The sequence below is a fragment of the Salvelinus sp. IW2-2015 genome, linkage group LG28 (genome assembly GCF_002910315.2).
Source record: "Salvelinus sp. IW2-2015 linkage group LG28, ASM291031v2, whole genome shotgun sequence".
Taxonomy (NCBI): Eukaryota; Metazoa; Chordata; class Actinopteri; order Salmoniformes; family Salmonidae; genus Salvelinus; species Salvelinus sp. IW2-2015.
This window is the reverse complement of record NC_036868.1, coordinates 19402268-19425165: the sequence shown is the minus strand read 5'-3', so window position 1 is coordinate 19425165 and position 22898 is coordinate 19402268. Positions and strand designations below refer to the sequence as shown.

At 39.6% G+C, this 22898-nt stretch overlaps 1 protein-coding gene across 2 annotated transcripts in view; it reads left to right on the top strand.

Annotated features, from left to right (window-relative positions):
- ppp4r4 (protein phosphatase 4, regulatory subunit 4) overlaps positions 1–22898 on the top strand; it is a 116592-nt gene that overhangs the window by 41087 nt on the left and 52607 nt on the right. For both annotated transcript variants that reach the window (XM_023973829.3, XM_070435950.1), the window contains 5 exons: positions 9248–9350; positions 9585–9732; positions 14640–14713; positions 18122–18228; positions 18888–18995. In XM_023973829.3, coding sequence (XP_023829597.1) covers positions 9248–9350; positions 9585–9732; positions 14640–14713; positions 18122–18228; positions 18888–18995 — 540 coding nt within the window. The remainder of the gene's footprint in view (positions 1–9247; positions 9351–9584; positions 9733–14639; positions 14714–18121; positions 18229–18887; positions 18996–22898) is intronic.

Below are 22898 nucleotides of genomic sequence, written 5' to 3'. Positions count from 1 at the left end.
TTCCCACCTCATTATTAACTACCCCTCTGCCAACAAGGCCACTGGACGAAAGTCTATTCTTGAAGGTAATGAATACTTGTCTAGAGTATATTATTTAGAGCGACACAGCAAATGAGAGAGGCTGACACACAGCGAGAGGAAATCTCCTGGGGTTAGCTGGTGAAAAGATATTTCCGCTCCCCAGGGGTGAAACGGGCAGATGGGGTTAGGGCAAAAGTAGTGTTGGGGAAAGTAACCAATATCCCCTGTAAGGCTTCAATGACTTGCAAGTTGTATTCCTTGCAAGGTAGAGAGACAGTTAGGGCCATGGTCAACTAACCRTGTAGCCTTGCAGACTTATTGGCTCAATCGTCTCTTTAGGAACCTGCTGGCATAAACAAACATGAATTGGGGTGTGCGTGTGTGTACGCGTGTATACGTGCATGCAGTGTTTTCCCAAAGCGTCGGTCAAATAGCCAGTTAAAGACTCATCTTCTCCAAGATTTTTTTTTAATTCACACTATCTTTTAAAATATTGGTGTGCCTGACTAGTGCAGCCTGAGTGTCGTAGATTAATAACCGAGCACAAAAATGCTAACCTCTGTTATTGTAATGGTGAGAGGTTAGCATATTTTGGGGGTATGATATTTGTGCATCTGTAATTTTCTCACTCATCATTATTCATGATTCATTCAGGACTATCCATAATCATGGTAGCATCCACATTAATGTAGATGTGTTTAGAGACATATTATATTCTTATTTACAATAAAAGTGACTCCAAAATGACACAATACATTATTTACCATTAATTTCTATTGGGAACAAAATCATCTGTAACACAACCAAAACGAACAACAAATGCATCCGACAAGTTTGTAGAGTCACAAGCTTGGTATAATGATTGCATGCTCGGAATATGGGACAAAATACTAAACTTTTGATTACTTTAATACAGATATAAGTGAATGTATTCCAATACTTTTGGTCACCTAAAATGGGGGGACTATGTACAGAAAGTGCTGTAATTTCTAAACGGTTCACCCGATATGGATGAAAATACCTTCAAATTAAAGGTGACAGTCTGCACTTTAACATCATAGTCATTGTATCATTTCAAATCCAAAGTGCTAGAGTACAGAGACAAAAAAAGTAATAGAAAATGGTCACAATACCAATACTTTTGGAGTTCATCCTAAACTAGAGGAAAACCTGCTTCATTCTGCTTTATACATAACACTGGGAGAGGAATTTACCTTTCAGCATAACCTGTAACATAAGGCCAAATCTACACTAGTTGGTAAAAAAAATGACAGTTAATGTTCCTGAGTGGCCAAGTTACAGTTATGACACAAATCTTCTTGAAAATCTATGGCAAGACTGTCTAGCCATGATCCCCAACACCTTGACAGAGCTTGAATAATTTTGAAAAGAATAATGGGCAAATATCGCACAATCCAGGTGTGCAGAGACTTGCCTAATAATACTTTAAGCTGTAATCGTTGCCAAAGGTGTGTCACGTTCTGACCTTTATTTTCCTTTGTTTTGTCTTTAGTTAGTATGGTCAGGGCRTGAGTTGGGGTGGGCAGTTTTATGTTGTCTGTTTCTATGTGGGGTTTTCTAGTTTGGCCTGATATGGTTCTCAATCAGAGGCAGGTGTTTTGTGTTGTCTCTGATTGGGAACCATATTTAGGTAGTCTGTTTTGTATTGTGGGTTGTGGGTTATTGTCTATGTCTATGTGTAAGTTGCCTGTGTCTGCACTTTTCATATATAGCTTCACGTTCGTTCGTTTTGTTGTTTTTGTAAGTTTGTTTAGTGTTCTTCGTCTTCRTTATAATAAATAGAGAAGATGTATTCAAACCACGCTGCGCTTTGGTCCGATCCTTACTCCTCCTCAGACGAGGAGGATTACGACGAACGTGACAAGGTGTTTCTAACATATATTGACTCGGAGGTGAATACTAATCTAATCGAGGTATATTTGTGTTTTATTTTTCATAAATTAAAAAWATATATAATTTTTCTTCCACTTTGTCATTACAGACTATTTTGTGTAGATCAATAACAAAAATATCTGTTAAATTCATTGAATACTTATGGTACCCATTGTTGGTTATTTAGTTTGCTTGTCAGCAAGAACAGTCGTTTTTTTCGGTTAGTCGTTTAGGACATCTACTTTGTGCATGACACAAGTGATTTTTCCAATAATTGTCTACAGACAGATTATTTAACTTATAATTCACTGTATCACAAATCCAGTGGGTCAGAAGTTAGAAGTTTACATACACTAAGTTGACTGTGCCTTTAAACAGCTTGAAAAATTACAGAAAATGATGTCATGGCTTTAGAAGCTTCTGATAAGCTAATTGACATCATTTGAGTCAATTGGAGGTGTACCTGTGGATGTATTTCAAGGCCTACCTTCAAACTCAGTCCCTCTTTGCTTGACATCATGGGAAAATCAAAAGAAATCAGCCAAGACATGGGGACAAAGATCGTACTTTTTGTAGAAATGTCCTCTGGTCTGATGAGACAAAAATAGAACTGTTTGGCCATAATGACCATCGTTATGTTTGGAGGAGAAAGGGGGAGGCTTACAAGACGAAGAACAACATCCCAACCGTGAAGCATGGGGGTGGCAGCATCAGGTTGCGGGGGTGCTTTGCTGCAGGAGGGACTGGTGCACTTCACAAAATAGATGGCGTCATGAGGATGAAAAATTATGTGGATATATTGGAGCAACATCTCAAGACATCAGTCAGGAAGTTAAAGCTTGGTGGCAAATGGGTCTTCCAAATGGACAATGACCCCAAGCATACTTCCAAAGTTGTGGCAAAATGGCTTAAGGACAACAAAGTCAAGGTATTGGAGTGGCCATCACCTCAATCCTATAGAAAATGTGTGGGCAGAACTGAAAAAGCGTGTGCGAACAAGGAGGCCTACAAATCTGACCCAGTTACACTGTTACACCAGCTCTGTCAGGAGGAATGGGCCCAAATTCACCCAACCTATTGTGGGAAGCTTGTGGAAGGCTACCCGAAACATTTGACCYAAGTTAAACAATGTAAAGGCAATGCTACCAAATACTAATTGAGTGTATGTAAACTTCTGACCCACTGGGAATGTGATGAAAGAAATAAAAGCTGAAATAAATCCTTCTCTCTACTATTATTCTGACATTTCACATTCTTAAAATAAAGTGGTGATCCTAACTGACCTAAAACAGGGAATGTTTACTAGGATTAAATGTCAGTAATTGTGAAAAACTGAGTTTAAATGTATTTGGATAAGGTGTATGTAAACTTCCGACTTCAACTGTACATTGAAACTTTTGTTTTTATCCCCTGGATTTCTAACCCCTAGATTATCTTGTTGGATCTAATTTTAATAGCTAGCATTTCAAWGGCCATAAGAAATAGATATGGAGACAACGGACAGCCTTGTTGTACTCCTCTTAAAAGCGCAATACTTTCTGAGAAGTAACCATTATTTACTATTTTACATCTGGGGTTGCTCTACATAACTTTAACCCAGTGTATAAGAGATTCATCAAATTTAAAGTAATCCAGGCATTTATATATACATTCTTGTCGTACTTCATCAAACGCCTTTTCAAAATCTGCTATGAAGACCAGGCCTGGTATCTTCGATGTTTCATAATATTCAATTGTGTCAATTGTCGTATATTATCTCTATTTAAAAAACCTGTCTGATCAGGATGAACAATATCTGGTAAAACCTTTTTTATTCTAAGTGCTATGCATTTCGCCAGGATTTTCACATCGCAACATTGAAGTGTTAGAGGGCTCCAGTTTTTTTATACTTTATACTTTATACTTACCACCTGTGTCCTGTTTTAGTTGTAATGAAATCAGACCTTCTTGTTGAGTACCTGAAAGTCTACCATTTGTATAAGAGTAATTAAAACATGCTAATAATGGATCTTTGAGTACATCAAAAAAGGTCTGATATACTTCTGCTGGTATGCCGTCAAGCCCTGGTGTTTTTACAGACTGAAAAGATTTTATTGCCTCAAAATTCCCTTTCTGTAAGTTGGCCTTCACACAGGTCTTTCTGTAAATTTGTTAATTTCACATTATTACTAGGAAGGAAATCCTTACAGTTAACATCATTCAGTGGAAATGGRGGAGACTGAAAAGAAAACATATTCTTAAAATATTTTGCTTCCTGGGTAACTCCATCATTTGTAACGAGTTTCTGTAAATTCTTTTTGGTAGAATTTCTATGTTGAAGATTCAAGAAAAGGTTGTGCATTTTTCACAATTTTCCATCCAATTCGCTTTATTTTTGTAATACATTACACTTGATCATTTTTGAATAAGTACCTCCAATTTGTTTTTCCTCTAACCTATTTTGTGCCTATAGTACAGTTTCCGTTACCATCTGCTTGCGCTGTAGCTTCCTCTATTTCCTTTATTATTCTAATCTCTTTTGTCCTAAACTGCTTTTGTTTTAACGATGAGTATTGTATTGAATGGCCTCTAAAAGTACATTTCAAAGTGTTCCATACAACAAGGGGATCTGCTGTACCTATGTTGTACAAAAAAAGTAATTTATTAATTATTTTGTCATAGTTAAGAACAAATTGTCATCCAATAGGCTTTGATTAAATTTCCAATATCCCCGTCCACGTGGAAATTCTGTAAGAGTTATATGGAGGCCAATTAGATGGTGGTCCGATCRCATTTGTTCTCCTATTAATACTTGTTTTACTTTTGATGCCAGCAAGAACGAGACTAGGAAGTAATCAAGACGGCTAGCTTGATTAAGCCTCCTCCATGTATATCTCACTAGGTCAGGGTTTTTCAACCTCCATATATCCACTAGTTTTAATGTATCCATGATCTTTGTGATCTCCTTAAGTGCTTGAGGGTGATAGTTTGTAGAGTGATTTCCTTTACGGTCCATTGAGGTACTTAAAATCGTATTATAATCTCCCACCATAATAATAGATTCTTCCATTGCTTGTGAGCTCAATAGATCATATAGATAATTTCGAACAAGTGTGGATCATCATTATTTGGCCCATATAGATTAATTAGCCAAATCTGTTTTTGGTCCAATAGCATATTTAAAATAGTCCACCTTCCTTGCGGATCTGTTTGCACAGTTTGCASAATCGGATCAAAATTTGTATTAATTAGTATAATCACCTCTTTTGAGTTTCTTTGCCCACGGCAAAAATATATTTTTCCCTCCCAGTCCTTTTTCCACCCAACCTCATCCTATATTTGATGAATGAGTTTCCTGTAAACAATAGATATCATATTCTTTCTAGCCATGTAAAAATGTATAGTCTTTTTTTGATCTGCAAAGCCATTACAATTATAACTTGCTTTACTTATTTTCCCACTTACCATAATGATACCCAAGTTTCAATTAAACTAAAATAAGTCAAACCTTGTCTTAAGTCCACATAGTCCACGGTTCCATACGGCATGAATATAAAAAAATGTATAATTGAAAAAAAACGTTTTTTTATTGTTCATGCAAAAAAATACAAATAAAATGTTTTTGTAAAAAACGAATGAATCCATATTTGTACAGTGTAATGCGTTGCAGATATGTATCCTCAACAGGAGGTAGCTATCACTCACAGCCACGTTGTAATCTTCGAGTCCTTGAACATTTGGTTGTTTACATATCATTTATCCACTACTAGACACACATTCTGCTTCTCTGCTCAGAGCCTTTTGAAACAATATTATTTTTATACTTCTGCACTTTAGATCAAGTAATTAGGAATTCATTGTTTTATAATACCGTAGCCTCTCTGTAGTGTCTTTAAGGGAGTTCATGGTAGTTTTCAATATCTTATTTTCCGCTCGTATTTCTTCCATCATTTTATTACTGTAATCCAATCCTGTTTTTAAGGCCTCAACCTCCCCCAGTAGCCCAGGCAATATATCCAGTTTTTTTAACTGCTCGCTCATGCTTGTAAGCAAWGCTCTGTCTTCTGGAGACATAGTTATAAAAACGACCCCCTCCAATGTTAAATTAGGAATTTTAGATTCGGCTTTCCTCCTGTTTCGCTCACAGAACTCAAGGRAAGGTCTTCTCTTGTTCGCTTCGATGTATCCGTTTATTTTCCGAGCACATCAAAATGCTGATCAATAAATAGTTCCAGATTCTCTATATTATCCAGAATGTTGGTTTCGTAGTTATCAGTTAATCCTCTATTTTTGTGGTTAATTCATGGGACAAGCTGTGCCTACCACGCTGCCACCTGCCACATCATGACGTTAGTAACTGTCGATCTGATGTCAAAAAGTGTTTGGTGGTCATAGGAGATAATAGCATAAACCTTCTGTATAAAAAAAATATGACTAAATAGCAAAGTTGATTTGGAGCTCGTAAAACGGCAACCTTCTGCATCTGCGCCATCTTGAATGACGCCTCTCTCCTGTAACTTCTCCCTGGCTAATACCCAAGACTAGCTAGCATGATACTTGAAACCTATGCTGTCATTTAGTCACAAGATGGGTTTAGAAAATGACATGTTTGTAACCATGAACAACTCAACACAACTGAAAAACACTTCTTTATCCGTTTTTCTATTTATGTCACACAAAAACACTTTTTGTTGATAACTCGGCGAAACATTGTCAGACTGTGCTGCTTTTTTTGCAGGAAGGTTGTCCTCCGCATTAGGAACATGCTGGCTTCACTACAACATTTCAGCTTCTGTGTTATCTGAGAAAATTGGCTTGTTACTTTTGCCCCGTGTTACTTTCGTCCCGGTTCTCCCCAAGCTAACAGGATCAATGAGCTTGAAATCGATCAGCTCACTGGTGGTGTGTGAGATTAATCCAATCTCTTGTAGCCTCATGGTCTCATTAGCCTGATCCAAGATCTATATTTCTAGTGGATAGACGATATGATTAATCAGAAAATAGCCTAATTAGTGGGAAGAAAACATCCAAACAACAATGCTATCACATCAAAGCAACTCTACAACTTTTCACCTATGGACTTTGAAGAACATTTGAACAKTTACAGCAAATATACGGTGCCTAGTGAGTCTACACACCCCTTGCACTGTTCTTCACATTTTTGCTGCCTTAAAAGTAAATCTAAAACAAGATTACATTTGATTTTCTTTCTACAGATCTACACAACCTACCCCACATCTTCAAAGTGAAATAAAATTATAGACAATTTTTCTAAATGCATCACAAGTGCATCTTGTTATGGGTATGTTTGTCATTGGCAAAGACTACGGAGTGTTTTAGGATAAAAATAAACTAATAGAGCTAAGCACAGGCAAATACTAGAGGAAAACCTGGTTCAGTCGGCTTTCCAACAGACACTGGGAGACAGATTCACCTTTCAGCAGGACAATAAYCTAAAACACAAGGCCAAATCTACACTGGAGTTGCTTACCAAGACCACATTGAGTATTCCTGAGTGGCCTAATTACAGTTTTGACTTAAATCAGCTTGCAAATCTATGGCAAGACTTGAAAATGGCTTTCTAGCAATGATCAACAACCAACTTGACAGAGCTTAAAGAATTTAAAAAAAATAATGATGTGCAAATATTGTACAGTTCAGGTGTGCAAAGCTCTTAGAGACTCACARCTGTAATCGCTGCCGAAGGTGATAGTATGTCATTTTCAATAAATTTGCACAAATTTCTAAAATCAAGTTTTCACTTTGTTATTATGAGGTATTGTATGTAGATGGATGTATATATATATTTTTAAATCMATTTTGAATTCAGGCTGTAACAACACAGTGTGGAATAAATCAAGGGGTATGAATACTTTCTGAAGGCATTGTTTTTGTCAAAATTGCTCAAGCTCAGTAAATGTGTTTGGGAATCATTGATGGACAGCAATATTCAAAGCTTGTGCCTAATCTTCAAGCAAATTTAAGTCAGGACAGGGACTGGACCACACAGGAACACTCAACACCTTGGTGTGTCTTTGGCATTAACATTTGTGTAATTGTCCCACTGAAAAATAAAACTCTACGTATGATATAAATGSTCAGCAGTGTGTCGCTTTGGTGGTGCTATCTTCCACACCTAACAAAAGAGTCCCAAGTWTAGCTCTGATTGAGAAAAATAAACTCAGCTAATAATATACAGTATATTAAAATAATACTAACATAAACTAATAACTTATCAATAAAATTGTTTTCTAGGTGGACAGCATCAAAGCTAGGGTTGCAAATCCCGAAAGTTCCCAGGTTTCCCAAAAAGTGACCGGAATTTGGGGAAAGTGGACGGAATGTTGCAACTCTAATTTAAGCTTTTTTTTTATTGATTACTCTTTGAATTTCAGTTCACGTCCTGTATTGACTGGACATAAAATGAATTGACTGCAAATCAAATCAAATTGTATTCATCACGTGCCCAATACAACACCTTACAATGAAATGCTTACTTACAAGCTCTTTCCCAACGATGCAGCGTTAGATAAGAAAAAAAGACATGAGAAATAAAAACACAAGAATGAAGCTATATACAAGGATTACCAATACCATATCAATGTCCAGGGTTATGTGGTAGATATGAACTTGTTTCTTTAATTCTTATTTTACCTGGTAATTTGACTGCGAACAAATTCTCATTTACAGCAACAACCTGGGGAATAGTTACAAGGGAGATTGATGAGCCAATTGGATGCTGGGGATGATTAGGTGGCCATGAGGGCCAGATAAGGAATTTAACCAGGACTGCAGGGTTAACACCCCTACTCTTAAGATCAGTACCATGGGATCTTTAGTGACCATAGAGAGTCAGGACATCCCATCCTACTGCCCTGGGATATTTTTTTCTTTGACCAGAGGAGAGTGCCTTCTACTGGTTCTCCAACACCACTTCCAGCAGCATCTGGTCTCCCATCCAGGGACCAACCCTGCTTAGCTTCAGAGCTAAGCCAGCAGTGTGCAGCAGGGTGGTATGCTGCTAAACCAGCAGTGGGCTGCAGGGTGGTATGCTGCTAAACCAGCAGTGGGCTGCTGGCTGCAGGGTCGTATGCTGCTGGCATACCTACATGTAGGCAGGGGTTAAGTGTCTAGGCATCAGGATAGATAATAATAAGAGTACCAATTAGCAGCATTGTATATGGTGGGTGTATGTATGTGTCAGTGTGTGTGTGTGTATGTGTATGTATGTTAGCAAAGTATTAATTGATGAACACTGTTTGTGTATTGTATGGTTGCATTCACCCCCAATTCTTACAGGAAATGTAACATGCTTGCTATAGCTGTGCTCTGTTCTTTGGTTCTCTTTCCCCAGCTCAGGTCAGGATGTCCAGAGAGCCAGTGTAATCATCAACCTGCCAAACCTGGTKCGTCAGAATCCAGCAGAGACCTTCCGACGGGTAGTGCCAAAAGTTCGGGTGGGCCAATTAATCTGTTCTACTCTAAAGCCTAATATTCATATTAACCACTGTACTGTGGTAAAACCGACATTTTATGACTGAATAGAAACATTAATGACAAATGTCCATTAAATTATAATTATTCCTCTTTGGTGTGTCTTGTGACTACATGTCCATAGTAACAAATGGTCAATAAACCTCTTCACTCCTAACCCTTCCCCACTTTTAACCCCCTCTCGCCCTCTGACACAGGAAGTACTGCACGTAGCCGGGGCAGACATGCAGCTAGCGGCGGCAGGCTCCTTCCTGACCTTGCTCCAGGATGACATTGTCCTCATCCAGACTCACACCCACTCCATCCTACAGATCGTTCTACTTAACCTGGACCACCGGGACACAGGTCAGCATGGTTCTTATAAGCATAACATAAGAGATGTCATAAGCAGTCGTGATGATAATAACTTATTACAGGCTACCACAACTGATTCGACAAGACCATGGCAGGAAGTTAAAGTTGTCTTCACCGTGTCATTAGCATGGCATTAGTAAGCAAATAACTCATGCCAAACTAGACTGATTTGACAAAAACCAAGGCGGTAAAGTTTGGCGATGTCAACCTTTGTCCTATCGTGATTATATACCCATAAAACATTGTGATATACAATGGTATCGCCCCTATTGGCAAACTCCAACAACAAAAAATCCGCTATAGCGTGAAGTCGAATGATACAACCAATGGTCCCTCTAAGCTGCACACGTGCGCGTGCGCGCAGCTCCCATCTGACTGCCACACAGAAGAAATATCATCCCGCGCAGAGAAGCACGAGATTGAACTTCCCTCAACTTTCTGGAGTTTTCCCCTTTAGTTAACACTATCAACGTTTTGTTCTACTGTGGGAATTGTGATCTAATCAACACAATATTAAAAATTAACTATGCAAGACTTGGTATGCAAAACTAACTGTGCAAGAGATTTTCTTGTAGGCAGAGGGCATTGGAGTGGGACTCTATTGAATTGACAGGCACGCTCAGACCTGACTGGTGCGTCATAACCAATCAGAGCTGTAGTAGGCCTATATGCAAATAGCCATTGCCATATATGGATCTGTGCCATTCACTTTGAACTGGACTGTGTTTACTATAGGCTATTGATATTGTCTGTTCTCATTATTAGTCCCCTGGCTACCTTACGTKTTTAGGCTATTCAAACAACTTTTTGAGATTGAATTCATTGTTTGATTGGGAGAAATCCATGCATAAGATGAGAAAAGGATAGCATATAGGCCAATTTCATAACCTATCGGATGGAGAGAAAAGGGAATATAKGCTCGTTTTTTTTACACAGCTAGACACAAGATAGTTAAGGAGTGTCTGTTATTTAAAAAATGTATAGGTTTTGGCTATAGCTAAAAGGGAAATTTCAAAAATGTTCAACTTTATATTCGTCATCTCCAGCACCACTCCAACATCAACATAAGTGAAAATGGCGCATTTCTATGTTTTGTAGTAGAGGAAGATAAGTGTTTCCAATKAAATAATCATCCAATTAGTAGGCAATACCTACAGTTGAAGTTGTAAGTTTTACATACCCTTAGGTTGGAGTCTACATGACACAAGTAATTTTTCCCACAATTGTTTACAGACAGATTATTTCACTTATAATTCACTGTATCACAATTCCAGTGGGTCAGAAGTTTACATACACTAAGTTGACTGTGCCTTTAAAGAGCTTGGAAAATTCCATAAAATTATGTCATGGCTTTAGAAGCTTGTTAGGCTAATTGACATAATTTGAGTCAATTGGAGGTGTACCTGTGGATGTATTTCAAGGCCTACCTTCAAACTCAGTGACTCTTTGCTTGACGTCATGGGAAAATCAAAATAAATCAGCCAAGACCTCAGAAAAAGAATTGTAGACTTCCACAAGTCGGGTTCATTTTTGGGTGCAATTTCCAAACGCCTGAAGGTACCACGTTCATCTGTACAAACAATAGTACGCAAGTATAAACACAATGGTACCACGCAGCCGTCATACCGCTCCTAGAGATGAATGTACTTTGGTGCAAAAAGTGCAAACCAATCCCAGAACAAAAGCAAAGGACTTTGTGAAGATGCTGGAGGAAACAGGTTCAAAAGTATCTATATCCACAGTTAAAYGAGTCATATATCGACATAACCTGAAAGGCCGCTCAGCAAGGAAGAAGCCACTGCTACAAAACCGCCATAAAAAAGCCAGACTACGGATTGCAACTGCACATGGGGACAAAGATCGTACTTTTTGGGGAAATGTCCTCTGGTCTGATGAAACAAAAATAGAACTGTTTGGCCTCAATGATCATCGTTATGTTTGGAGGAAAAAGGGGGATGCTTGCAAGCCGAAGAACCATCTCAACCGTGAAGCACGGGGGTGGCAGCATCATGTTGTTGGGGTGCTTTGCTGCAGGAGGGACTGGTGCACTTCACAAAATAGATGGCATCATGAGGATGGAAAATGATGTGGATATATTGAAGCAACATCTCAAGACCTCAGTCAGGATGTTCAAAGCTTGGTCGCAAATGGGTCTTCCATATGGACAATGACCCCATAATGGCTTGAGGACAACAAAGTCAAGGTATTGGAGTGGCCATTACAAAGCCATGACCTAAATCTTATAGAAAATTTGAGGGCAGAACTGAAAAAGTGTGTGTGAGCAAGGAGGCCTACAAACCTGACTCAGTTACACCAGCTCTGTCAGGAGGAATGGGCCAAAATTTACCCAACTTATTGTGGGAAGCTTGTGGAAGGCTGCCCGAAATGTTTGACCCAAGTTAAACAATTTAAAGACAATGCTACAAATATAATTGAGTGTATGTAAACTTCTGACCCACTGGGAATGTGATGAAAGAAAAAAAAGCTGAAATAAATAATTCTCTCTACTATTATTCTGACATTTCACATACTTAAAATAAAGTGGTGATCCTAACTGACCTAAGACAGGGAATTTTTACTAGGATTAAAGGTCAGGAAATGTGAAAAACTAAGTTTAAATCTATTTGGCTAAGGTGTATGTAAACTTCCGACTTCAACTGTATGCATAATTGGTTAAAATAACACGATGCACAGGCCTCCCGAGTGGCGCAGCAGTCTAAGGCACTGCATCACAGTTCTAGCTGTGTCACTACAGATCCTGGTTCGGCTGTGTCGCAGCCGGCTGCGACCGGGAGACCCATAAGGCGGCGCACAATTGGCCCAGCGTCGTCCGGGTTAGGGGAGAGTTTGGCTGCCCGGGATGTACTTGTCTCATCGCGCTCTAGCAACTCCTGAGGTGGGCCGGGCGCATGCACGCTGACATGGTCACCAGGTGTACGCAGTTTCTTCTACCACATTGGTGCAGCTGGCTTCCGGGTTAAGCGGGCATTGTGTCAAGAAGCAGTGCGGCTTGGTGGGGTCATGTTTCGGAGGACGCACGGCTCTCGACCTTTACCTCTCCTGAGTCCGTATTGGAGTTGCAGCGATGGGACAAGACTGTAACTACCAATTGGGATACCTCAAAATTGGTGTACAAAAATAAATAATAATAATTTAAAATAGAAAGATAAAAAAATACCACAACAAAAAATATCAGACGATGCGTGGATTTCCACCTAAATAGACATACCCAAACGTAAACATTTTTCATGAGGTGGCCATAAACAATAACTGCTACATTTGCATAGTTTTAGAAAGGTCTGGAACTCACATTTCTTGTAAAAATATATGTATATAAATATTAGGAAAATGTGAAGAATCATATATTTTTTTCCTATTGAACAAAAGTCTTGAAATTACTGAAATCCTTTCTAAATGTAGTAACGATGAAATTATAAATGACTTATAAGAAATGTGATATCTTATACTATGTGTAAAATAAATATGGTCATACTTAGTACAATATTGGCACTATTTAATATAACTGCAGACAGAGAATTTTCTCCTAAACGTCCACTGAGAAGCACAGAGACACCATTTAAATGTGTGCAGACTCGTAACTTCAGCTTTAAGCACAAAGTGGTTTTGTCCGTCTGTGACCAAGAGAAAGTGGTCTTGTTCAATTCTATTACTTTATTTACTTACGTTGAGGGCTCTAATTCCTGCTGAGAATATCACCGCGAGATTAAACTAGTATTGTTGCATCTGCTAGATTCTCCCGTTTATTATGCACTATTGCAAGCGAAGCTCTAAGTTTCACAGACACAGGAAATCGTTCCTTTATCTGGATAGGCCCGGAAATGTGACACGTCCCTATGCAAATGTGGGGTCTGATACCTGACACTTCAAGTTAGCCCCGCTGGGAGAGTGGGAGCAGAGAGACAGGGCTTTCTTGCACTATAAGACACATGACCCTACGATGTTCACAGAGCGTTTTGTACACCAAAACCGGTCCAGAACCACTCAAAGCCCCCTAAATAGGGGACTTAACATCTAAGCGGTATCATAATAACCAAATGTAGCCTATTAATTGCTGAATATAGAAAGAAGCATTCCAATCTATGGGTCCTGCATAACACCAATTCATTTCAAACTACACCATGTCCAGGCCCGTTGAAATTCTGTTCGGGACAGTAGTTTTTTGGCCAACTGGCTCAATTGGGCCAGTAAGAAAAACGTTAATGTTGGACCCTGAATGTAAACAATGTCATGTTTTGGCAGGACATAAAGCTGGGTATTTTTTATTTGTGTAATGTCTTCCAGTGGCAAATTAAGCCTGTCCAAAATGACATTGCAGAGACTTGTGGGTTGTATAGTAACAACCGGGCGAGTTGGATGCAGCCAGACCTACACTGCAAAGCTCAGCTTTGCAGTTTTCCTCTCCTAGCTCAAGATTTAACTTTAGATTGAGCGTTAAGTAACATCCCCTCAAAAGTCTCAAATAGCATGCTTTAAGCTTGTGTACAATTCATGTGGCACCTTACTCGGCAGGAATCAATCTTTAGCCATTGTTGGCACGAGAGGAACAAGCCTGTTGCTCACTCAGGTTTTCAATTCAGCATCCTACTGTTCCAGGATTACAGTCGATGAAAGCTTCTTCTCACAGATCTGTTCAATGTAGCTGGTGTCTGCCTGGCATTTCGCCCACAGTGTGAGCGAGGGAGTGAATGCAGCAGTTTGAATTCGTGACAGAGCTTAACCGTTGTGACTTACCGTCACTGGTGGGCTGTAGGTTGGCAGGGCATCATACTCTCTGGCACAGGGATGTTCCATTTCGAAACTTCAAAGGCCCTGGCATCCTTATTAAATATTGGTAGCAGTTTTTAAAATGTCAGTTTTTCTCTGTTTCTCTTCGACAGTGGTGAGCAACGCATGGCTGGAAACTTTGCTGTCTGCAATCGATGCTTTACCAAAGGAAACCATCAGACAGGAGGTAACAACAACCTGAAATGTACACTAGCTAACACATTAACGTAACACATACAAGCTCCTGTCTCCTTCCGTGGCCTCCAACTGCTTTTAAATGCTAGTAAAACTAAATGCATGATCTTCAACCGATTGTTGCCCGCACCCGCCTGCCCGACTAGCATCACTACTCTGAACGCTTCTGACTTAGAATATGTGGGCAACTACAAATACCTAGGTGTATGGTTAGACTGCAAACTCTCTTTCCAGAGTCACATTAAGCATCTCCAATTCAAAATTAAATCTAGAATCAGCTTCCTATTTCGCAACAAAGCCTCCTTCACTCATGCTGCCAAACATACCCTCGTAAAACTGACTATCCTACTAATCCTTGACTTCGGCGATGTCATTTACAAAATATCCTCCAATACTCTACTCAGCAAACCGGATGTAGTCTATCACAGTGGCATCCATTTTGTCACCAAAGCCCCATATACTACCCACCACTGCGACCTGTATGCTCTCGTTGTCTGGCCCTCACTACATATTCGTCGCCAAACCCACTGGCTCCAGGTCATCCATAAGTCTTTGCTAGGTAAAGCCCCGCCTTCTCAGCTCACTGGTCACCATAGTGTGCTCCAGCAGGTATATTTCACTGGTCATCCCCAAAGCCAACACTTCCTTTGGCCACCTTTCCTTCCAGTGATCTGCTGCCAATGACTGGAACGAATTGCAAAAATCACTGAAGCTGGAGTCTTATATCTCCCTCTCTAATTTTAAGCATCAGCTGTCAGATCAGTTTACCGATCACTGTACCTGTACACAGCCAATCTGTAAATAGCACACCCAACTACCTCATCCCCCTATTGTTATTTATCCTCTTGCTCTTTTGCACCCCAGTATCTATCTCTACTTGCACATCATCTATCACTCCAGTGTTAATGCTAAATTGTAATTATTTCGCCTCTATGGCCTATTTATTGCCTTACCTCCCTACTATCTCTACGTTTGCACACACTGTACATAGATTTTTCTATTGTGTTATTGACTGTACGTTTGTTTATGTGTAACTCTGTGTTGTTGTTTTTGTCACACTGCTTTGCTTTATCTTGGCCAGGTCGCAGTTGTAAATGAGAACTTGTTCTCAACTGGCCTACCTGGTTAAATAAAGGTGAAATAATAAAAATAAAAAAATAATACAGGTAATTATAAAATGAACCAAATAAATTTGACCAGTCATGCTTACCGGTCTATACGTTAATTAGCATAGTTTATGGAATTAAATTGGCACGTGTGTATTTTCGTTAGTTCGTCATGTATCTATTTATCAGTCGTGCACAGTGCCTAGTTTGAGCGGAATATCACCTGTCGGACAGCGAGAGCTGCATCTTCTCAAACAGCTGGTTGCTACTGGAGTGAAACGTGTTCTTATAAGCCCAGTCATTGCGCAAAAGTTCTAAATGCAATCGCGTGTTAAAAACAGTGTTTTGATGGCAACGTTTAAAAAGAGATACAGTTTTTATTTTGTACCGTGTGCTCCATTCACCATTTGTGTGCATAGGCAACACGGTAGGCAGGCTACCTTGCAATCTGAACTGGAGACCGTATGCATTTTAAAAACATTTACTTAATTGTTTGAAACCTGTATGTTTTACTTCATATTATGAGGTATGTCTTACCTTGCTTCAAAGTAGCGTAGCCAAAATCTGGCTATGTGCATTTGTGTAGGATAGATTATTGCGCAACCCCAAACATTATATTCAGATTAGACTCAGGTTTGTAATGGTGGTTAATTGTCACACTTACTTTTGATTGCTAAAAGTATCTTATATAAAATATTAATAACCCCAAGCACACATCAAAATCCATAAATAAATGGTTAATTGACCACAAAATCACAATTTTGAAATGGCCATCTCAGTCTCTGGACTTGAACCCCATTGAAAACCTTATGGTTTGAATTGAAGAGAGCAGTCAATAAGGCAGACAAAGGATATCAATGATCTGGAAAGATTCTGTATGGAGGAATGATCCAAGATCCTTCCCAATGTGTTCTCCAGTCTCATGAAAGATTTTAGATAAAGTGCCGTTATCCTCCCAAGTTGAGGTATTGAAAACAGGGATGCCAATAATTAACGTTTAAAAAATATATATACTGTATATTCTTTTAAATGTATTACTTTTTCTCCCCAATTTCGTGGTATCCAATTGTTAGTAGTTACTGTCTTGTCTCATCGCCACAACTCCCGTACGGGCTCGGGAGAGACAAAGGTCGAGAGCCATGCGTCCTCCGAAACACAACCCAACCAAGCCGCACTGCTTCTTAACACACGTCCAACCCGAAAGCCAGCCGCACCAATGTGKCTGAGGRAACACCGTACGCCTAGCGACCTGGTCAGCGCGCACTGCACCCGGCCCGCCACAGGAGTCGCTACTGCGCGATGAGACAAGGATATCCCTACCGGCCAAACTCTCCCCTAACCCGGACGACGCTAGGCCAATTGTGCGTCGCCCCATGGACCTCCCGGTCGCGGCCGGCTGCGACAGAGCCTGGGCTCGAACCCAGAGTTTCTGGTGGTACAGCTAGCACTGCGATGCAGTATATGACACATATAGGGCCGATTTGCATTCAGTTGGTMAACTGACTACCTCCATTTTTGCCTCAACTCCCTGACATTTAGATTGTTTTGTATTTTGTTGCATCTCATTTTATTAATTTAAATGTGTTTCTTGTATGTGTTACTGTAATTCTCCATTCAGCTTGCTTTTTAGTTCAAAACTAGGCTTACTCTGTGTCTGGGAAACCGTTCCATAGTATCTTACCTGAGAATTATGCCAGGCTTCTAAGGAATTTCTGAGCATATTTCTGGGCATTAAAACAGTACTTTTTCAAAATGCTTTGCTGTGCCAAGGTCCATTTGTAAATATGACAAACTCTCTCACAGGGAGATGCCAAGCACCATGTTCATTAGCAATCATTTAACAATAACGCATGTTATGAAATACATTTCTGAAATAAGCCCCTGACGATGCAGATACATCCAGTTTGAGGCAATTGTTTTATACTACCCTGCAGTACAGGTTCGCTTTTTAATGCCCATGACTGTATAACCATTAGTATATCTTATATGGGGAATTAAGATGGCTTCTAATGGAACAGTGCCATTGGAAGAAACTAAGTTGGCTATCATTTCTCAGTATGACAATACTGTGCCCGACAACTCAAGTCAGCCGCAATTACTTGTAAAGAACTGTGGTTAGTTAGGAAACTAAACTTGGCAACATAATTTAGCATGGTCCCGATGGAGCCCTGGTAAAAACAAAGTGCACTATAAATGGAATAGGATGTCATTTGGGATGCAACCCATGGCGTCCTTAAACAGGCTGTTCCTTCCCTAACACCCTAATATCCTGTACCCATTGGTTGATCATGCAGATCCTCAGCCCGCTTGTGTCCAAAGCTCAGCTGTCTCAGTCCCTGCAGGCCCGTTTAGCCAGCTGTCGTATCCTGGGGAAGGTGGCCTGCAAGTTTGAGTCTCCCATGTGAGTTTGTATCCCTGGAGTTTGTATCTTGCTCAATCACCAAAACAGAAGGTCTGATGCTTGTTTTTCTGCTTGATTAAATGCTTATTTTTCTGTAAGAAAATGTCTTMATTAAATTAGTGAAATAGATGTAGGGGCCATAGATGCTACAGTGGGATTAACTAGTTAATGATAGAAAGTCTAGACCAGGGGTGGGCAAACTTTTTGGCTCTAGGGCCACATCGGGATTTAAAAATTCAACGAGGAGCCACACATTTGTTTGTCAAAATCAATTTGCTGGCCAGAAAAGGGCAATTATTTGAAAATATATGTCTACATACTTTCTATCTAGTTTTAGACTTTCAAGTGTGGCCTGGAGTGTTTTTTCAACCCAAAATAATAATTTCTCCTAACAACAATAAAAATATCCCCCACAGGCCGCATTTAATTGGCTGGCGAGCCCACCCCTGGCCTGGACGATAGATGTAGGACCCATAGATTCTAGGCTAAATTAGTTACAATCATTTCACAGCTCATCTGAATTAGTTTCAATTCAATTAGTCTTTTTTAATATCTCGTAGAAAAATCTTTATTGTGCCCTTTGGGACACCTTTCTAATAATCAATCATAATTTGATTTCTCTTGATATGCCCCAAAATTGTGTGAACCCCTTTTGGCAGAGTGAAGAAGGACCTCCTGCCCCTGGTGAGGTCCCTGTGCCAGGACGTGGAGTACGAGGTGCGCTCCTGCATGTGTCGCCAGCTGGAGAACATTGCCAGAGGAATCGGGTAAAAGAAAAGAACAGAGAAGAAAAAAAGAGGAGAATAATCCTTTCAAATAATGTGGTGTCACATTAAAATCGGAGGAGAGCTCATTGTAATGGCTGGAATGAAATAAATGGAATGGTTTCCATGTGTTTTATGTGTTTGATACCTTTCCATTTATTCCATTCCAGCCATTACATTGAGCCCCTCCTCTGATTTTTCCACCCACAGACTCCACTGGTAGAAACAGTCACATTATTCAAACCGAAAGGCATAACGGTTAAATTGAACGGTGTCTTTGAAAAGGCTAAACACACCTTGTTGACCTGAGGAAATAGGCCAGTATGCAAGACTAAATACTCCTGAACTKTTGTTTGAATACGAAAACAATTCTTAGAAGCTTTGCTTTACGTTGAAGCTTATGTGTTGGGTGGGGGGGGGGTCTTTTTTCCTATCATGAGCCTCCAACAGATGACTGTAAACGCAGGCTTATCGCAGCCCCACCCCTCCCCTTTGCCCACTGCCCACCCTAAGCTGAGCAGAATGTCAATGATAGAAGGCACACTGCAGAGGGTCTGCAATCCATTTCTCTCTGTGGTAGAGGATCAGTCAGGGTCGTGTTAATTAGGGCACTCAACAGAAAACAAATATGAACGTTTCTTATTGGACCAAACCAGATCGTCCCTCCATGTTTCATTCCGTTTTCTTCTGTTTGGTGCCTAATAAACATGGCCCAGTTGCCCAGAGCTCCCGCAGATTCAGTTTGCCTCTCTCCATGGAACGCAGCAGAAACACTGTGTCACAAATGGCACCCTATTCCCTATATAGCGCACTACTTTTGAGCAGAGCACTATGGGCCCCCACTATGGACACTATAGGGAATAGGGTGTCATTTGACAATCACACACTATCAACCATGATAGACTGCAGCAGCCCCCTGGGAACAACCGGCCCAGTCAAGAAAAACGATTTATAAAATGCTGCCCAGTTACCCGTGTAGCAAATGCTTTATTTTGCAATCAGGAAAGTGGCAGGGGGAAGGTAGTGCTTACTTTGGTATTCATGCTTAGTGGCACTACAACTAATGGATACATATTGACCAAATAGATAAACTCACAGGACGGCACACTACTGGGCATCCTAAGTGTGCAGTATACTCTTTGGGCCGGTTTCTCAGACACAGATTARGCCTAGTACTGGAYAAAAAGCACTTTCAATGGAGAATCTTCATTGAGCATACTTTTAAATCCAGGACTATGCTTAATCCGATGTCTGGGAAACCGGCCTCTAGAGTGCATCTCAGTATCATTTGTCTTATCGTCTCCCCTTTCCTGTTATTTTATTATGTCCTATTTCTTATCCCCATCCTCATAGCGATGTTCTCCTTCGATAACATATATAACATATACATATACATATAACATATACATATATTGATCCATTAGTTGAATAGAACATCTTTGAGCTACTGACAGGTGCAATGAATTGAAACACCAACACTAATTGGTGCACAGAAACAAATTACCTGATGCTTTGAATGGATCTTTTCGTGTTTTGTTCATTAGTCCATCAAATTTTAACAAAATACAAAAATATTTTTTTKGTGTGAACTATCCCTTTAACAGTGCTACATTAATACAGTATGTGCTAGGTTTAGTTACTGTCAAACCCACTGTTGAATATTGGTATTGGAGTATTGCAGGCAACCAACTGTGCAACAGTGAGTTATCAGAATATGTATTTTGTCAGAGGGTGAGTGACTTATTAAGGAGAAGGTGTATTATGTGTCAGTCACCAACACAATCCTGTAACCTTGACATGATACGTTCTGTAACTTGACTCTCTTGTTATCCTTCATTGATCTTTTGGATGCAGTTAATGAAATGTGCTGTTTTATATTGCCAATGTTGGGGGAGGGAGATTCTATTCTTCTTAGCTCCTACACTTAGGGATAGCCTAGGTCACAATAAAATAGTATCATGTTTCCATACAACAACAGTGGTCTTAAACTAAAGTCAAGTCCATTTCCTTTTTTTGACACTTGTTGGATAACAGGCATATATAAACACAGCAAATAGGCAGTGACTCATGTTCGTAGCATTCATAGTGATAGTATTGTTTTTACAAAAGAGATGCAGCAAAATATGACATCAGCTTTGCACGCTAAAATAAACGAAATTGGCACACAGAGGCAGCTCTGACTCGGTATCTCAATGTGAATGGCATCAGCATGCTTTTATTTGGAATTGTATTTTTGTCAACCTTATTTTTTATATACATTTATTATCCATTGACAGTTAAGTATATGAATATGAAAAAAAGGGGAGAAAACTAAAGAAAGATAAATAATAATTAAAGAAAGAGGTTGCGTGAAATTGAGAGCACAGGGAAGATCATCTTCCAGAATGATTTTATCCCCGGGCTTTCCCACGTCATATGGATTAAGGTACCTTGGGTGTCATTAGAGCATAGAGTACAATTGGGTGATGGTTTGGCTTTAATGTAATAGAATTTCCGGGGAGTAAAGTACATTCTGTGAACAAAATTAAAGTGAATAATTTGGTGATTTGGATTTCTGGAAGAGAGAGATATATTGTGCCATATTGTTTGCCAATTAAGAACATTGTTGGATGTTTGTAGATCTTTTTTCCACAATTTGTCAATTGAAAGAGGCTTGGATGAGGACTTTACTAGACGGGAATTAATTTCAGAGACGAGACCTCTTTTTCCAAGCAGTACCTTATGAAAGGGATGAAGGTGAGGCTTTGTTTTCCAAGATACCTCATGAGCGTAATTGTAAGTAGAAAAGTAATGAGGTGCCAGGCAGGTTGTACTTTTGTTGAATATCTTGGAATGCACAGAGACTGTCATGCCACATGGGAAATAAGATGGGGCACCCTCCCAATTTGGAGACCAAGATTATGAAAAATTGGTGATTGGAGGTACCAGTTCAGTGTGATTCCACATATTTTTTCAGTTAGACGCCAAACAGAAATGAAGTGAGAAATAATAGAGCCGAATCTTAATTTAGATTGTTTCAGAGCTACGTTGGAATAGATAAGGTTTTGTAATCTGTGTTGGTGAACACATTTTTATTCTATTGGATGCCATGACAAGCAAGTTTCTGGATTTAGCCAAGAATGCAAGAATGCAGAGAAAATGACCAAAAGTACCATTGGAAGTTTGGGAGGCTTTTGTCTCTGTAAAATGGAGAGTTTAATTCTTGTTTCATTGTTCGTCCAGATACATTTTGAGATTAGGGAGTGCATTTTCTTCCAGTGGCCATCAGGTGGTGCTACAAGGAGCATTGGACTTTATGACAAAATGGTGCAACCTGCCCCAGGCCTGTTGGATTGCTCAGAGGGGTATACTACAAAGCAGGTGTGAGGAGTTGGCGAGGTAACTTTGGTCAACTCTGAGTTCAACTCAGGATAACCGCTCATACGAAAGTGGCTCACCTTTTAGCCATGTAAATTTCTATGGCAATTAATTATTCAGAACTAACCTGCTCCGGGGGAGGCTAACTCACAAGTAACTCCACTGAAATGACTGAGCCAATATGTTGAGGACCAATGAAATAATATTCCCTCACTTGCAAAGATTGTGTCATCATCCCCTTCATTTGAGGAGACAATTGATWAAAAAAWATATATATATTTAAGAAAAGTATAATGTTAAAATATATGAAATATACAGTTGAAGTCGGACGTTTACATACACCTTAGCCAAATACATTTAAACTCAGTTTTTCACAATTCCTGACATTTAATCCTAGTAAAAATTCCCTGTCTTAGGTCAGTTAGGATCACCACTTTATTTTAAGAATGTGAAATATCAGAATAATAGTAGAGAGAATGATTTATTACAGCTTTTATTTCTTTCATCACATTCCCAGTGGGTCAGAAGTTTACATACACTCAATTAGTA